The sequence below is a fragment of the Lacerta agilis genome, chromosome 3 (assembly GCF_009819535.1).
Source record: "Lacerta agilis isolate rLacAgi1 chromosome 3, rLacAgi1.pri, whole genome shotgun sequence".
Classification (NCBI taxonomy): Eukaryota; Metazoa; Chordata; class Lepidosauria; order Squamata; family Lacertidae; genus Lacerta; species Lacerta agilis.
The window spans coordinates 100,143,602-100,159,676 of NC_046314.1; the positions used below are offsets into that span (position 1 = coordinate 100,143,602).

General features: G+C 45.9%; 1 protein-coding gene and 1 non-coding gene across 2 annotated transcripts; both read right to left on the reverse strand.

Moving 5' to 3' along the window:
* Positions 1–207: 207 nt before the first annotated feature.
* LOC117044292 (GTP cyclohydrolase 1-like) lies at positions 208–14,604 on the reverse strand. Its single transcript, XM_033144909.1, has 6 exons — positions 13,652–14,604; positions 8,200–8,309; positions 6,943–6,998; positions 5,497–5,528; positions 3,504–3,588; positions 208–1,057 (listed from the first exon to the last, which is right to left on the reverse strand). Exons 1-6 carry the CDS (start codon positions 14,001–14,003, stop codon positions 931–933), a joined length of 762 nt encoding a protein of 253 aa, XP_033000800.1. The 5' UTR covers positions 14,004–14,604; the 3' UTR covers positions 208–930.
* TRNAN-GUU lies at positions 6,580–6,653 on the reverse strand. The gene has a single exon. It is a non-coding gene; the product is annotated as a tRNA-Asn (tRNA).
* Positions 14,605–16,075: the final 1,471 nt, after the last annotated feature.

Sequence of the window (16,075 nt, forward strand, 5' to 3'; positions counted from 1 at the left end):
GCACCCTAACCAAACTTATCATTCCCAGGATCCCTTAGAGCAGGCATAGGCAAACTCGGCCCTCCAGATGTTTCGGGACTACAACTCCCATCATCCCTAGCTAACAGGACCGATGGTCAGGGATGATGGGAGTTGTAGTCCCGAAACATCTGGAGGGCCGAGTTTGCCTATGCCTGCCTCAGAGTAAGCCAAAACGAGTCAGTCAATAGTAAACCAATAAAAGTTTGTAAGGTAAATGTATTTTGACTGGTATTTGTGCTTTAAAAAAAAATGTGAGGCTCTCATGCCACAAAGGGGAAAGTACCTAAGGAAGACACCAGTAAGGAGTGGGGCCTGGGGGAAAGGGGCCTGGCAGGCTTTCTAGAACCGGAAATACGAGACCTAGGGGGCTACATTTGGGCCTGAGGTTCCCCTAACCTGCACTAGAATAACAGGCCACACCTGGACCTTCCACTGAGCGTACAGCTGATGAAGAGAACTGCAGTCAATCCTAAGTGCACCTACACAACACACCTTTGCAAACAAGCATTTCTTGCATTCACATTTTATGTGCTTAGATGTGCGGCTCTTGTGGTGCATGAAAACTCACGGGAGAGGATGGATCTCTTGCTTTGTTCTCAAAGGGTTAGAAGATGCAGGGTGCAAAGAGGCCCTTGGCTCAGCATGTGACAAGATGCTGCCATATCAAGGATACCCGATTTCTTTGCTGCAAAATGGGAGTTCAGTGCTTGTGCTACCTAGCTAATGTTTAACAACACTCTAAGGCGTTACCCAGAAGTGAGAACAAAGCTGTGATGTAGTTATTTATTTTCTTCTTCTTCTTCTTTTTGCTTTCACCTTTTTTTCTTGGCTCACAGAAGGCAATTACGTCTTGGCAACTGGTTTCGAGTGTGGGATCCAAACCCACAGAGAGCCGCAAGCTGCTGTCGTTTAATTCTTGATCAAGGCGAGAAATTCCTCCCTGGTTTTGGGATCTTCCCGCAGGACTCCAAGCATGGCGCTGGTGACGGTTTTGCTGCTCATCTTCTGAACTCCCCTCATGATCATGCACATGTGCCTGCCGGGGGACATTCAAAGAGGCATTTTTAGTATCAAATTGGCTGCAGGAATCGCTAACACGCATGCCATTGTTGTTTATTTTTCATGGTGAACGATGTCCAAAGCAGCTGACAACCTCAGAAGGTCAAGTGCTGCATAATAAAATAACAGTCAGATTGCAAAGAATAATTCAGAGCTTGCAACATATTTTTGTAAAAAAATAAATAAATGCTGGGTTACATAAGCTTCAAAATCACATGGCGCTATACCAATCCAGGGGTGTGTATGAATTTTTAAACGTTGCCCACAGACGTACAATGCCTCCCAAGCTACTTTACAGTGCAACCCCATAAATATATACTCAAAAGTCAGTCCAGTTAAGGCTATGTGGTCTAGGACAGTGCTGTGGTCTAAACCACTGAGCCTAGGGCTTGCTGATCGGAAGGTCAGCGGTTTGAATCCCCGTGACGGGGTGAGTTCCCATTGCTCGGTCCCAGCTCCTGCCAACCTAGCAGTTCGAAAGCACGTCAAAGTGCAAGTAGATAAATAGGTACCGCTCCGGCAGGAAGGTAAACGGCGTTTCCGTGCGCTGCGCTGGTTTCACCAGAAGCGGCTTAGTCATGCTGGCCACATGACCCGGAAAAACTGTCTGCGGAGAAACATCGGCTCCCTTGGCCAGTAAAGCGAAATGAGCGCCACAACCCCAGAGTCGTTCGCAACTGGACTTAACTGTCAGGGGTCCTTTACCTTTTTTACACATTCCATACATTACGGAAGTGAGAGCTGGACCATCAAGAAGGCTGATCGCCGAAGAATTGATGCTTTTGAATTATGGTGCTGGAGGAGACTCTTGAGAATCCCATGGACTGCAAGAAGATCAAACCTATCCATTCTTAAAGAAATCAGCCCTGAGTGCTCACTAGAAGGACAGATCCTGAAGTTGAGGCTCCAGTACTTTGGCCACCTCATGAGAAGAGAAGACTCCCTAGAAAAGACTCTGATGTTGAGAAAGATGGAGGGCACAAGGAGAAGGGGACTACAGAGGATGAGATGGTTGGACAGTGTTCTCGAAGCTACTAACATGAGTTTGGCCAAACTGCGAGAGGCAGTGAAGGATAGGCGTGCCTGGCGTGCTCTGGTCCATGGGGTCACGAAGAGTCGGACACGACTGAACGACTGAACAACAACAACACTTGTTTTACATTTTACACTATTTACACTGGCTCTGGTGCAGTACCATCGGTAGTGTTCGATGCTGTGTACATGTGACGTCATCCACAGTCCCTGCCTATCCTGTAGTTTATCTAGAAACTCAGTTGCTTGATGTGTTTCCTCCCCCCAAAGCAGCTTCCACTGGATTTGAAAATAAAAACCACTTCCCCTTCGCAGTTATGTTGAGGTGTGTGCCATTGGGACTGCTGCTGCACAGGCTCAGATGGCAGCTTCACCGACAGGAGTTCAGGCGGGGATGCAGGAGTGGGGAGAATGAACAGGTTGGGTGATAACATCCCTGCCTCCTCTCTGGTGTAGAATCATAGAGTTGGAAGGGATCCCAAGTTTCATCTAGTCCAACCCTCTACAATTCAGGAATCTCAGCTAAAGCATCCAGGACAGACAGCTAAAGAATATTGGGAAATGATATATAATGAGATGGGGGGGAAGTTTAAAACAACTTTACCCCCAAAAAACCCGGAGAAATTTCTGTTAGGAATTGTTAATACAGAGGTTTCCAAGAGTCGGGGGGGGGGGTATTTAGGTATGCAGCAACAGCGGCTCTCATTTTAGCCCAAAAATGGAAAGTGAGTGAAGTCCCTAGTAAGGAAGACTGGCAACTGAAGATGATATAATATGCAGTATTAGCAGGTCTAACAAGTAGAATAAGAGAGCAAGAAGAACAGGCATTTAAAAGAGGAATGGAAAATTCTTGCAGAATATTTTGAAAATAATTGTGTACAGTTGAAAACGCTGGCAGTATTAAAGTAAAATTCAACCGTATAACATATGTTGAAGAGATGCAAGATAGGAAAACAGAATTAGATGGGTATATTAAAATATGCAGGAATGATGGCTATATTAAATGAACCTTGGAAGGGGAGGGAGGAAAGTCAACAAATGTATGGTTTAATAGATTTGAAATGTAAAATTTGAAAAGTAAAATAAAAAATGAAAATGAAAGAAAATAAAAGCATCCATGATAGGTAGTCATTCAACCTGTTTTGTGTACAGCAACGTGCAGCTAAGCAAGATTGTAATCCTATTGCTCACCTTTGAGCGAGCCATACTGAAATCAACGGCACTTCCTGTATAGGGTCGTGCTGGGTTTCTTAAGTTGCTTATAGCGTGTTTTTTTAATAGTGATGATATGCAAACTCACCCGCCCCCAGCAAAAGAGGGAAATGGGGAAAATGCAATGAGGGTGTATGTGATGCAACAGTTCCAAGTTGGACAAGGCATGCTGAACTTACGATGCTTCAATGACCACAGCCACTCCAACAGGCTTCAGGGCTTCAGTAATTGCCAGGGCAATCTGCTTGGTAAGTCGCTCCTGGACTAGAAAAATAATGGTGCTTTATGAAAAAAAAAGGCTATGGCCTTTAATCGGTTGGCAACTTCAAATACATGCTCAATGTTATTTTACGGATATATGCTTTGTTTAACTTTTGAATACATTCTTTTCCTTCATAAATTGCTAACTTTGGAATAAATTAACTTATTGACTTCTGAATCATAGAATCATAGAATCTTAGAGTTGGAAGAGACCCCAACGGCCATCCAGTCCAACGCCCTGCCAAGCAGGAAACACCATCAAAGAATTCCTGACAGAGGGCTGTCAAGCCTCCGCTTAAAGACCTCCAAAGAAGGAGACTCCACCACACTCCTTGGCAGCAAATTCCACTTTCGAACAGCTCTCACTGTCAGGAAGTTCTTCCTAATGTTTAGGTGGAATCTTCTTTCTTGTAGTTTGAATCCATTGCCCCGTGCCCGCTTCTCTGGAGCAGCAGAAAACAACCTTTCTCCCTCCTCTATATGACATCAATTTGGTCCGAGCCAATTGTTCTCAAAAGAGAACTTTCAGCTAAGGTGGGGGGAAGGGGGCTTTCACAGGCCAAGGGGGGAAAGACTGTCTCCCTCCTCACATTCAGGGTGTGTGTGTGAAATATTGAGCGAAAAGGATAAAACTGACTAGCGCTCCCAGAGGCAGAGCTAGCTGCTCCAGCACCTGAAGCGGCGCACATGCTGTGCACCGCGGGGTGGGACTGTGGGGGCGAGGCGAGCATCCCAGGGTGGCGCCGCCCATGACGGGCTGCTTCCTGGGCGAGGGGGGAGCCGCACCACTTTGCCAACAGCCTTCCTCCCTTTCCTCTTCCTTTTGACAGCTTGGGGGAGGCTCCCCCCCCCCCGCCAGGAAGCAGCCTGGGAGAGGGGGCAATAGCGTGCCGCCCGCCCACAACTCCCGTGCCTCCCCTGAGCTGTCAAAATGAAGGAGGAAGGGGGGAAGGCCACCAGCAAGGCAGTGCAGCTCCGCCCCTTCCCCCGACAGCTTGGGGTAGACTTGGGAGTCGCAAGCAGGCGGTGTGCTGAATGTCACCCCCCCCCCAGTGATGACACCTGGGGCACACCGCCCCCCTTCCTCCACCCCTGAGCACTCCCCTCTGACTTAGAATTAAGGAGAACAATCCGTCTGAGGAGTTGCTCAGTCCAGGAATTTGCTTTCAGCACTCAACGTTCCCAGTGACAGACAGACGCTGCTGTGAATCAGAGACTGACCAACTTGTCCTGATCTGCACATTCCTGTCTTGGAAGATTTGACTGGCGGGGCTGCCATCTTCCCATTTTGCTGCCCCTGCCACTGCATGTGCACCGTGCTGACCTCCGACTGCCTTTCCCCTCCAGCTCTCAGTATGAAGCGGATATGGTGGGGGGGGGGCATTTGGAGGACCGGAGAGCAAAGCAGCCCTGCTGGCAGTTGTTGGGAATGGGGAACCTGTGGCTCTCCAGGAGTTGTAGGAATTCCACAATATCCAGAGGCCTACAGGATTCTTCAAGTAATTTTGTTTCTCACAGCACACTCGGGGGAATTCATGCGCCCTGAGAAGGGGTGCCTAGCTTCTGCCCCTTCAGGTGGTGTCAGTCACTAACTCCCAGAAGCCCCAGCTACCTGGCCAACAGTCTGGGAGTTGTAGTTCAGGAAGGTCTACACCAGGGTTTCCCAAACTTGGATCTTCTTCTGTTGTTGGACTACAACTCCCATCATCCCTGGCTAGCAGGACCAGTGGTCAGGGATGATGGGAAGTGTAGTCCAAAAACAGCTGGAGGTCCAAGTTTGGGAACCCCTGGTCAAGATGGCGACAGGTTAGCCACTCTTGCCCTAGAGTGACTCCTAGGGGTGGCATTAGAGGAACATAGGGGAGTTAGCAAGAAGGCAGAGTTGCACCGTATTGCAGAAAGGATACAAACCTTGAAGCCTTCGGCTGAATATTTCAACGATTCTGGAGGGAGAAAAGATAACGGTGAGAGAAAAGAAATGGCATGGTGTCCAAAAGAGAGCAGCAAATGGAATGCAAAACAGGAAGAAGCAAGACTCACTCTCAGGTTACAGTTGTCAACGTTTTACCTTCGGAGTACAGTCGTACCTTGAATCTCGAACGCCCTGGAACTCAGACATTTTGGCTCCCGAACACCGCAAAAGTGGTTGTTCCAGTTTGCAAACGTTCTTTTGGAACCTGAACCTCCGATGGGGCTTCTGCGGCGTCTGATTGGCTGCATGAGCTTCCTGCAGCGAATCAGAAGCCGCGATTTGGTTTTCAAACGTTTTGGAAGTCGAACGGACTTCCGGAACGGATTCGACTTCCAAAGGTACAACTGTACTCGTGCTTTCAAATAAAGACATGAGGTAATAGCTTTTCTTGAGGGTGGGGCAGGGTCAAAACACATCAGCACCAACAGCTTCTCCCAACTGGAGACTGCCATTTGGGGTCCCCAGATTTCCTCAGAACAATAATATGTAGGAAATTAAGAAAAGCCCTCCTGAATCAAGTCAAAGACCCATCTAGTTCAGCTCTCAGGTGCCCCCAGGAAGCCTGCCGGCAGGACCTCTGTACAACAGCTCTCTGCCTACTTGTTTTTCCCAGCAACTGGTCTCCTGCAGCAGAGGGAGCATGTCCTCATACTGCCTGCAGTACAGAAATCTGGAGCTGGGCAAGGCAGCAGAGTCCAATTCAATCTGCATCACTGGACTGTTGCAAAAAAGAAAGAAGAAAAGGGATAACCCCCATGTGCGTGGTCCTGAGCTCAGCAGTTTAGGAGGCACACATAGCCAATAAACGAATTATCTCACATCAGTGTTAACATCCCAGATCGCATGTAACCTCTAATTCCACACACATACAAAATGCACACAAGTGTACACTGATGCATGCTTCAAAAGCCTAAGAAGAGTCATGACGGATCAGACACAAGGTCATAGAGTCACAGAGTTGGAAGGGATCCCAAGGATCATGTAGTTCAACCCCCCCTGCAACGCAGGAATCCTGCCCACAGCCACCCTGGGTGGGCTCGAACCACCAACCTTCCGGTTAACAGCCGGATGCGTTAGCCCATTGCGCCACAGAGATAGCAGGTTGGTCCACCGGGTGCAACACCCCATTTCCCCACAGTGGGCAAGCATGGTCTGAAGACAACGATTTCTTGTTATCGCTCTCCAGCAAGTATTATTCAGTGATAAGCTGCTACTGAACCTGGAGGTTCTGTATGGCCATGCTGGCTAAGAGCCACTGGCACAACCTCTGCTCCACAAATTTGTCTTAATTCCCTTTCAAAGCCATCTGACAGAGAGGCCATCAGTACACTTTGCACCGGTGAATTCCGTAAAACAGACAAGAACGTAAGTTGAATAATGAGAACCTTGCAAGTTTGCTTAATCCAACCACTTTCTTCTTCGGTAAGTATCCAATGTGCACCTGCAGATTCAAACGGAGAGGGAGGAATGATTAATACTGGATTCACAATTGGAGTCTATCTCACCAGGGCACAATCCCCACCACAACACACCAGTTGTGTTGCAGGGAATAGGTTTCACCAACACACTCCCTGCTCTAGTCACTAATGCTGCAATTCTGAAATCTTGCTAGTGCACAATTTGTTTCAAAGGGATTTGTGGATTTGCGTTGTTGGTCTGGGTTACAGCCAGGGTCGATAAAAATCAATGGTTTTTTAAAATAAATAAATAAAATCAGATTTTATTTAAATCAGATTTTTAAAATAAAATGCTTTTGGATGAAAAATCTTTCTAAACATAGTTTTCTATTTAAGTTGCATTATAGTCCATCAGGAAATAAGGATTCATTTTAAGTTTTTCATGTGTGCTAAAACTCAGTCTAAGTTTAAAAAAACAAAACAAAACACGTTTAACCACATCAGTTAACAAACATGGATACATATGCTATAATGTTATTGCTTTAGTTAAATAAATTGTTTAAATAGTTATTAAGGAAATGATTATTTTTCTCCTTCCAATAAAATACAGCAGAAAAGTTGTCCAAATATAAACAGTTACAGGTAGGTAGCCGTGTTGGTTTGCCATAGTCAAAACAAACAAAAAATAAAAAATAAAATAAAATAAAATAAATTCCTTCCAGTAGCACCTTAGAGACCAACTAAGTTTGTTCTTGGTATGAGCTTTCGTGTGCACACGTCATGCTCGCCTGCATCACACTGCCAAATTTGGCGGAGGGGTTTAAAGCTCAGTCGAATGGGGAGAAAGGTGGGGGCTGGCAAGACACTGCAAAAGGCTTTGCAGCACAAATTTCCTGCTCCTATTTTGCACCGGCTGACAGCAGGGTTTCAGACAGGAATCTTTCCCAGCCGTCAGGGGAAATGCCAGGCATTGAGCCCTTTGCATGTAAAACACGGATTCCTGGATATGCCTGCAAAGGCTGGGCAATGTGCAGTGTGGACGGCAGAATCTTCCGTCTCAAGCAACTTGGCTGGGGAGAATCCAGCACACACCTGTGAAGGCAACTCAGGCTAAATAATAATTTAACTAATAATAATAATAATAATTTATTATTTATACCCTGCCCATCTGGCTGGGTCTCCCCAGCCACTCCAGCAGGGGGCCAACACTGGTTTAGACCACAAAGCGTGTCCGGTAACCAGTACCTTGCCGAAGAAAGGTACCAAGTGATGTTCACAGAGGGAAAACATATCAATGTCCTTCACGATCACCATCTCGTCGTGGTCCTCGTCGAAAACTGCATCGTTGAGTATCTCTGAAAAGACAAAACAGAAGCTTTTCACAGAACAGCGGGCAAGTGCATTTTGTTCCATCTACCAGTTCTGGCCTTTAATAAAGAAGAATTAGTAATGTTGGGGTGTGGGTAGATGCTAGGAGAGGATATATTTATTAGATATTATCCTTCCTTCCTCACGTTTGTGAGAGCCAGTGTGGTGTAGTGGTTAAGAGCGGTAGACTTGTAATCTGGGGAACCGGGTTCGCGTCCCTGCTCCTCCACATGCAGCTGCTGGGTGACCTTGGGCTAGTCATACTTCTCTGAAGTCTCTCAGCCCCACTCACCCCACAGAGTGTTTGTTGTGGGGGAGGAAGGGAAAGGAGAATGTTAGCCGCTTTGAGACTCCTTCCGGTAGTGAAAAGCGGGATATCAAATCCAAACTCTTCTTCTTCTTCAGCAGGGTGCCACCCATTTGCCAGCTTAAAGGGGGAGCTTAGTATTAGAGGTTACCGCCCACACACTTCCACTGCGCTTTTCTGCTTGTGTGGTGGCACCTCGGTAAAACCACTTCTTACTGTTTGTAGCTGAGTTTTTCCCCGGAGGCAGAGGACAAGAATAGGAGTCATACTCAAATTCACAGTCAAGAGCTTCTTTATTGCTTGACTGGTTGCACAAGCAATTCTGTTACTATTATATACAAGCTATTTACATTCTTTCTTTCTCTCTCCAGAACGGTATAATCTCAGTCCAGTAATTAACAATCCTGATGCAGAAAACTCACAGTTATCAGCAGCACACATTGTCTTACTTCCAACCTTGTTGTCAGCATGCGTGCTGACAGTGTGTGTGTGTGTGCGCGCGTGCGCTTTCCTCCTGCGGAAACTGCAGCCTACAACTTCCTCCCTTATTTGCACCTCCAGCTGACACCAATCAAGCCTAGACTGCCACTCATACACACTAAAGAAAATATCTGGAACCCTCTTTAAAGCTTGCAGGAACGTTTATCTGTTTCTTAAAGAATGTTTTTTTCCTAACACCTAGATAGGTTAGTTTTAGCCTTTTAGTTACAGGTGGGTAGCCGTGTTGGTCTGCCATAGTCAAAACAAAATCGAAAATTCTTTCTAGTAGCACCTTAGAGACCAACTGAGTTTGTTCCTGGTATGAGCTTTCGTGTATCTGAAGAAGTGTGCATGCACACGAAAGCTCATACCAGGAACAAACTCAGTTGGTCTCTAAGGTGCTACTAGAAAGAATTTTCGATTTTGTTTAGCCTTTTAGTTTAAGGAATCCAGTAGTATACTTTAAGGCAGACTGGATTCTCCTGGTATTTTCCCCATTTCTCCCCCTTAAAACAATACAGTGGTGCCTCACAAGACAAAATTAATTCGTTCCGCGAGTCGTTTCGTATTGCGAAAAATTCGTCTTGCGAAGCACGACCATAGGAATGCATAGGAATTTAATTCCCATGGGAATGCATTGTAATTTTCGTTTTGCAAAGCACGACCATAGAAAAATTCATCTTGCGAGTCACCTAAAAATTGCAAAACACTTTCGTCTAGTGAGTTTTTCATTGTGCGAGGCATTCGTCTTGCGAGGTACCACTGTAATCACACAGTCTTGTAAAAGGTGAAAAATAACATTTGCTCACTCAGAAAAAGAGTAACAGAGATAACAGCTTTGTTCAGGGCAGGCTTAAAATGGTAATTCAGCTACAAAGATGTGCTTTAGTCTAGTTTTAAATGGTGTCTGGGCATTGGAGCTTAGACTTAGCAGATGTTCTCACATTTCTGGCTTGCTGATGAAGAGATGAAGAAGACAGAGAAAAGAGAGGCTGTGCCCAGGCAGGTAAGAATGAATATATATATATATATATATATATATAGAGAGAGAGAGAGAGAGAGAGAGAGAGAGAGAGAGAGAGAGCACTACGCCCTTCCTCTGTCAAGGCACAATGGGAGTGTCCCTCTTTCTAGCAAACTTCCAGGGAAATTCTGTGAGCTTCAGCTTCTATTATGTGCCTATCTAGCAAAACATGAATTGTTCGTTTGACTGCATTTTAAATACCCCACAAGAAACACACAAAGAATGTTTAGGTCAAACTAGATAGGCAGGCCTAGAAAAATATTTCAGCACTTCTAGTGGCCACGTGCTGCAGGGAACTGTGAAAATGTTCTCTCTTTCCATTCATTCCAATTTCTTTTCATCCCACATTTCCACAAATGCGATCCAAACATCAAAACGATGAAAACCAACATATTAAAAACAGTAAAAATGAATCTAAAAATGCACTTAAAAGCTATCAGTGGCACTAGAAAGAGCATAAAACAGTTTAAGACACCCAAATAAAACCTGTCAACAAGTGGGAGAAGATTATTTCTCCAGGGAATAGCTTCCATTAGTCCGGCGGCACCACCACTGAAAAGGCCCTGTTCCTAATACCTGTCAATCACATGTCCAGTGAGAATGAGCTAAAACAGCGATGCCTCTTTTAGGGCCCAGGCAGTTTTGGATGGGTAAAGATGGTTCTTAAAGTAACCTGGTCCTCAGCAAGGAAATTGCTAAGTGCCAGTGTCACATTTTTAGTTCTACTTACAGGTAGGTAGCCGTGTTGGTCTGCCGTAGTTGAAACAAAATAAAAAATTAAAAACTTCCTTCCAGTAGCACCTTAGAGACCAACTAAGTTTGTAATTGGTATGAGCTTTCGTGTGCATGCACACTTCTTCAGATACCACAAAACAAAACAAAACAAAACAATTCCTTCCAGTAGCACCTTAGAGACCAACTAAGTTTGTTATAGTGCTGTAGGAGACTCTTGAGAGTCCCATGGACTGCAAGCAGATCAAACCTCTGCATTCTGAAGGAAATCAGCCCTGAGAGCTCACTGGAAGGACAGATCCTGAAGCTGAGGCTCCAATACTTTGGCCAACTCATGAGAAGAGAAGACTCACTGGAAAAGACCCTGATGTGGGAAAGATTGAGGGCACAAGGAGAAGGGGACGACAGAGGAAGAGATGGTTGGACAGTGTTCTCGAAGCTACCAACATGAGTCTGACCAAACTGCGGGAGGCAGTGGAAGACAGGAGTGCCTGGTGTGCCCTGGTCCACAGGGTCACGAAGAGTCAGACACGACTAAACGACTAAACAACAACAAAGTTTGTTATTGGTATGAGCTTTCGTGTGCATGCACACGAAAGCTCATACCAATAACAAACTTAATTGGTCTCTAAGATGCTACGGGAAGGATTTTTTTTTTCATTTTTAGTTGTCAGCTGGCATGGTGCCTTCATATTCTGGGGTCCTGCTTTGGGGATGGGAGCTATTTTAGTCAAAGTAGTACCCCAAATCCCACTGAACCACTAGTATGGGGCGCAAGCAATGCTCATGTAGGATCGGGGCTCCCACTTCAGGTTCCTCAGCCACGTTCTACAACAAGTCTTATCCCTTGAAACGAGAATTGTTTCTGTGTGTTCAAAGTTGCACGTGGCTGTAAAACAAACACAAGTAAACTTTCAACGCTTACTGAGTTATAAACCTTATTCATTCATTCATACACACACACACACACACACACCACAAACCCTCAATTCCAAGATAGTGTTGAATGGCTACATTATAGAAATAATCCAGTAACCCCAGGGACAAGGTTTAAGAGGATTGCTAATCAGCTTGCTTCCAGGAAGCAAAAACCAAGGAGCTGATTGTTACACCCAGAGATTAATGTAGCCCTGAAATGAAAATGGCAAAAGTCTGTATATTTGCTATGTCCCTCAAGAGTTGGCAGTAAAGAATAAAGAGATATAAAGTGTGTCAGCTACAGCGGAGAGAATGTGCATGTTTATAATTTTTTATTGTTGATTTTTGTGAATTTACTGACATGTTCCGTATTTTGTATATTTGTATTTCCAAGTGTTCTCTGTTTCGATGTCTCTGAATGTTTGCTTTATATGTCAGTTTGGGCACACCTTTGCTGCGGAAAAGTAGCATATACTGTAAGTAAAATCGATCCCAAGCAGCTCAGTATAGCATTACAGCCTTGCTGATATTTCAATATTTCCAGGTCAGGCCTATTATAATTATACAATTTATGGTTACCTATTCTCATATACGTATAAAATTGTGTGTGTGTGTGTACACAGGTGAAACTCGAAAAATTATAATATCGTGGAGAGGTTCATTTCTTTCAGTAATTCAACTTAAAAGGTGAAACTAATATATGAGATAGACTCATGATATGCAAAGCGAGATATGTCAAGCCTTTCTTTGTTATAATTGCAATGATTATGGCGTACAGCTGATGAGAACCCCAAATTCACAATTTCAACTTTGGGGTTTTCATCAGCTGTACGCCATAATCATCACAATTATAACAAGCAAAGGCTTGACATATCTCGCTTTGCATGTCATGAGTCTATCTCATATGTTAAACTCCAGTAGCTAATGAAAACAATTGCTTACATAAATGGACTTTTCCACAATATTCTAATTTTTCGAGTTTCACCTATATATATATCTACAGCTCCAAGCACGATCGATGTTGAGGCAGGGTGAGAATTGCTGCTGACTAATTGCGAAAACCCACTTTTTAAAAGAAAGAAAGGCATGTGAAAGAGATCACACAGACACAGTCTTTCAAAAGGAGGAACAATACTGGATATACTTAATAAAGTGATGACCAGATTGTTCAGTGCCAATACAAAAGAAAATGCCATTAGCTCAGTTGGTGGAGCATGAGACTCTTAATTTCAGGGCCATGAGTTCGAGCCACACTTTGAGCAAAAGATTCCTGCATTGCAGAGGGTTGGACTAGATGACTCTTGAGGTCCCTTCCAACTCTACAGTTCTACGATTTTATGAATATACCAGCAGCATTGCAGATTATTTTTAGGGCCCATCCTATTGTAAATTGTTTTAACTGATTTTAATACTGTTGTTTTTTGTATTTTTAATTACTGTAATCTTCCCCAACACCTCATGGTAAAAGGTGGGTAAGAAATCTAAGAGTAATATTTATTCATTCATTAAAAATATTTTTATATCGTAATTCGTTTTTTTTTTTAAACCCACCAGAGTGGTTTACAACAAAGCTATATAATAAAAATGTGCATTTTTTTTTACAATAAAATAATATCTTTTATTGTAAATAAAATAAAGGTGAATTCTTAATTGTCTGCATTTTTAAAATCTAAAATTGTAGGAAGGTGTACAGTATTCTGAATTGTCCCCGACAGAACAGAAGTGATTTTAGCACGTCTTCAAAAGATGAAACAAGGAGATGCACTTATTTTTACGCAGCTTAATAATGGAAGCCTTTAAGGTGCAACTAGACCATTCGCGGCTGTTTTCAAAACGAGAAAAGGAAGAAAGGCGGGTGGGCATCTCACCTCCGACGGTTTCGCGGTAGCCCTTGGTGAGGAACTGCATGGCCTTAGCGGCCCGACGGGGCGTGAGCAGCAGTCCTTCTCGGGTCGGGTCCTCGCCCAGGCCCTCCAGGATGGTGGCGTACGCGACCTCCAGGGCAGGCAGCCCGTCCCTCTCTTCCCGCTCCTCTCCTTCCCTGGCCCGGCTGCCTTTGTCCGACGGCGGGCGCGGGAGCTTCGCCGCCGGCCTCCAAATCTCGCAGGGATTGCTGCCGCCGCCGCCGCCAGCCGCCAGCTCGCTCAACCCTCCAAGGAGGCGTCCGGGGTGGCAGTCCCCGTTTGGGTAGCACTGCGCCTCCAGCCGCGGGCACTCCATGGCGCAGCACGTGCGACGCGCTTCGGAGGAGGAGCGCAGGGGCGCAACCGACGGCACAGCCGACGGGGAAATTTACGACGGAGATTTTCTAATGCTGCGCCAAAGTGCCTGGCAAAGCTGCGGCGGCGGAGTTTGCAAGGGCAGCGCGCTGGTGCATGCCCAAGGGGAGCTCTAAGGGTGTCTGGAGAGGGTCCCCGACGACGCTGGGAGCGGAGGTTTCTGCAGGAGACTTTGGGTCCCCACCTTTTGCAGAGGTGGAAGGGCAGCAGGATCCAGAGGAGGGCTGCTTTGCTGCGGAGCTGAGCTGCGGCGCGCCTTGCGCAAAGGAGTGGAGTGGACGGCTCGCCCGCGGCGTCAGGGTTGCGCCTGATGCAGGGCTGCTCGCGCGCCGGCCATCTGGTATTTATGGCGCCGTTTTGCCACGGCAGCCCTCCTCTTCTCTGTCAGAAGGCGACGTCTTGGGACTGTCAGCTGGGCAAGCTGCACTGAGGCGCCCTTTGTCACCTGCCGTCCCTCCTCTTCCTCGCTTGTAATCGCAGGAAACAAGCTCGGGACACGAGTGTTATGCACGCTGCACGCGGCTAATGCGCGCAACGGCAACAGCAAACTCGCCGCCTTTGCATACGGTCGTAGAATGGTAGAGTTGGAAAGGGCGCCGAGGGTCATCCAGTCCAACCCCCTGCAATGCAGGAATCGGTCCGCTTCCCTCCCCGCCACCATGACAGTATTCCTCCCTCCGTCTCCCCGAGTCCTCAGCTACTGACCTTCCCCAATCACTCAGCTACTCCCTCCCCAGAAGCAGAGATAGCGAACCTGCGGGCCTCTATTGGACTCCAACTCCCATCAGTCCCCGCCAGTGTGGCCAAAGGGGTGCCAATTTGAATAAAATATGGGGGTGTGGGGGGGTAAGCCCCACATTTGTTGTTGTTGTTGTTTGGTCGTGTCCGACTCTTTGTGACCCCATGGACCAGGGCATGCCAGGCACTCCTGTTGTCCACTGCCTCCCGCAGTTTAGTCAGACTCATGTTGGTAGCTTCAAGAACACTGTGCAACCATCTCATCCTCTGTCGTCCCCTTCTCTTTGTGCCCTCAATCTTTCCAAACACCAGGGTCTTTTCCAGGGAGTCTTCTCTTCTCATGAGGTGGCCAAAGTATTGGAGCCTTAGCTTCATGGATCACTGCTTTGTCTTGGCGAAGTGGCTTGAATAACTCAGAGAAGCTATGAGCTATGCCATGCAGGGCCATCCAAGATGGACAGGTCATAGTGGAGAGTTTTGACTAAATGTGATCCACCTGGAGCAGGAACTAGCAAGCCACCCCATTATCCCTGCCAAGAAAACTCCATGGACAAAGACAACAGGCATATAAAAGCCCCACATAGTTGATCACAAGACACAGTGCACACACACCATTTGAATGGAAATGCCCATCAACTTTGGGACGCACACACACACACACACACACACAAAAACATTTTATTGGGGGAGCAAAGGGATTCCCCTAGGAATTGGCTCCTATGATCTCAACTAATTGGATGTTGGGAGTTGTATTCCAAAGAACAACCACAGAATGCCAGATTCCTCATTCCTGCTCTATTCTGCATTGGTCAGAACACACCTGGAACCCTGTGTCCAGTTCTGGGTACCACAATTTAAGAAGGATATTGACAAGCTGGAACATATGGAGAAGGGGGCTCTTGTTTTCTGGCTTCTGCCTGCAGCCTGCTTCCAGCTCTCGCACACCACTGCCCTCAATTATTGTCCTTCTAACTACTGTACCAGCTATGGGATGCGGGTGGCACTGTGGGTTAAACCACTGAGCCTAGGGCTTGCCAATCAGAAGGTCGGCGATTCCCTAAAAAGGGAACATTCAAATTAAGTTCCAGTTTGAAGGAAGAAGCTATAATCTTCCATTAATTAAAAAAAAAAAAAAAAAAAAAAACGCCCATGCTTGGATAAGCATGTGAATGTAAATACTTTGCTTACTTCGTCTTTAGCCGTATGTTCTTCAAGTAAAAAGTTTTGAACAAATGTTTGGACGTTGTTTTAATTTTCAAGAAAAGAGTTAGTATT

Excerpts from the sequence above, each read along its gene's own strand:
- LOC117044292 (XM_033144909.1), bottom strand. The coding sequence starts at position 14,003 with ATGGAGTGCCCGCGGCTGGAGGCGCAGTGCTACCCAAACGGGGACTGC. Across the intron at positions 8,310-13,651 it reads CTACCGCGAAACCGTCGGAG|AGATACTCAACGATGCAGTT; the intron begins GTGAGATGCCCA and ends TTGTCTTTTCAG. Across the intron at positions 3,589-5,496 it reads ATTCAGCCGAAGGCTTCAAG|TCCAGGAGCGACTTACCAAG; the intron begins GTTTGTATCCTT and ends TTATTTTTCTAG.